The 1,390-nt window shown below is 46.1% G+C and overlaps 1 protein-coding gene across 6 annotated transcripts in view; it reads right to left on the bottom strand.

The window, feature by feature from the left end:
* Window positions 1-1,149, bottom strand: part of SCN8A (sodium channel, voltage gated, type VIII, alpha subunit) — a 47,078-nt gene extending 45,929 nt beyond the window's left edge. For all 6 annotated transcript variants that reach the window (XM_009994078.1, XM_009994079.1, XM_009994076.1 and 3 more), the window contains exon 1: window positions 868-1,149. In XM_009994078.1, coding sequence (XP_009992380.1) covers window positions 868-1,149 — 282 coding nt within the window. The remainder of the gene's footprint in view (window positions 1-867) is intronic.
* Between the last annotated feature and the right edge of the window lie 241 nt (window positions 1,150-1,390).

Below are 1,390 nucleotides of genomic sequence, written 5' to 3'. Positions count from 1 at the left end.
AATGCCCTGCCCCTCACAGAACCACCTCTGAGTGTGGCAGGAAATGTTGGTCCCAACACCCAAGTCAGGAAATGTTTTGTTGCCTGTGACAATGTCCTGACTTCACACATCACCCATTCCACCACAGTCCTGAGCAGTCCCATCACAACTCTTGTCACCTGCATGGCCAAACCCCAGCTCCTCCCACAGCACAGCTGGTAATTATCCCAATTAAATTCCTACCAAAGAAAGCAATGAAATTAAACAGCAGGAGAGAACCTCAGTTTTAAGCCATTTAGCCTTTTAAGAAAATCACTAGTCATGATTTTATTTCACCAGGAGAACCTCCCTCCATTTCCAGCCCAGTGTTTGCTTACTCACCACTCCCCTCATGACTCTTCATTTCTTAATACATCTCAGCACCTACAAATACCTCCTGAATTCCACAAATATTTTTCAAAGAACAATTACGAAGATAAAAGTGAGTTAATTAGTTTATCTCACTTCTTTTTTGTCATGACTCTACAGCCCACTCCTTCATTAGGATCAAATTCAGGCTGAATTCCATGCCAGTAAAATAATACACATGTGAAACTGTTTCCCCTCAATCAGATTCTTCTTATTGCCTTTGTGGTTAAAACTGGCACATGATCACAACTTCACCTATTTTTAGTTTCCAGACCTTGTTCTCCTAAATCCATCCAAGCAGGTACTCAAAGACTGATCACATCATCTCTATTAAACCTCAAGGAAAAAAAACAATACACCAAACCAACCAAACCAGCCCCATCCAAAGACTCCATTCTTTTGTCTTCTCCTTAAACCAAACCCAAACCTGCAAGTTCCTAAGGAAAAGGCCGTTTAGTGACTTCCTTCTTGCAGACTCACTTTCTGGGTCATGTAATAAGGGTCAAAGTCCTCCAGTGGAACAGCAACCAGGCCTTTTGGGATGTCCCCGTAGATGAAAGGCAAATTCTTCCCTGCCTCAAGGTCACTGTTTGGTTTTGGTTTGCTGTCTTCATCGTCGTCCCGGTGGCTGCTGTCTTGCTTTGGCTTTTGCTTCTGCTTCCTTTTCAGCTCTGCAATGTGTTTCTCAATGTTGGCCAGAGACTCCGGAGTGAAGGGTTTAAAACTATCAGGGCCTGGTGGTGCGAGCAGCCGCGCTGCCATCTTTTCATCCTGCAGCAGCTTCTTTTGTGATGTTGCTCCCCGGACAGGTCAGCTCTGCAGGGGAGCAAAGAGCACAGCAGAACAGAGTCAGGCCCAGCAGAATCATAGAACCTCAGAACGGGTTGAGTTGGAAGAGACCTTCAAGTTCATCTAGATCCAACCCCCCTGCATGGGCAGGGACACCTCCCACCAGCCCAGGCTGCTCCAAGCCCCATCCAACCTGCCCTTGGACACTTCCAGG

This window comes from Chaetura pelagica, unplaced genomic scaffold (genome assembly GCF_000747805.2).
Source record: "Chaetura pelagica isolate M959 unplaced genomic scaffold, ChaPel_1.0 scaffold743, whole genome shotgun sequence".
NCBI classification, from domain to species: Eukaryota; Metazoa; Chordata; class Aves; order Apodiformes; family Apodidae; genus Chaetura; species Chaetura pelagica.
Note: the sequence above shows the minus strand (reverse complement) of the source record. Positions and strands in the feature narration are given on the sequence as shown.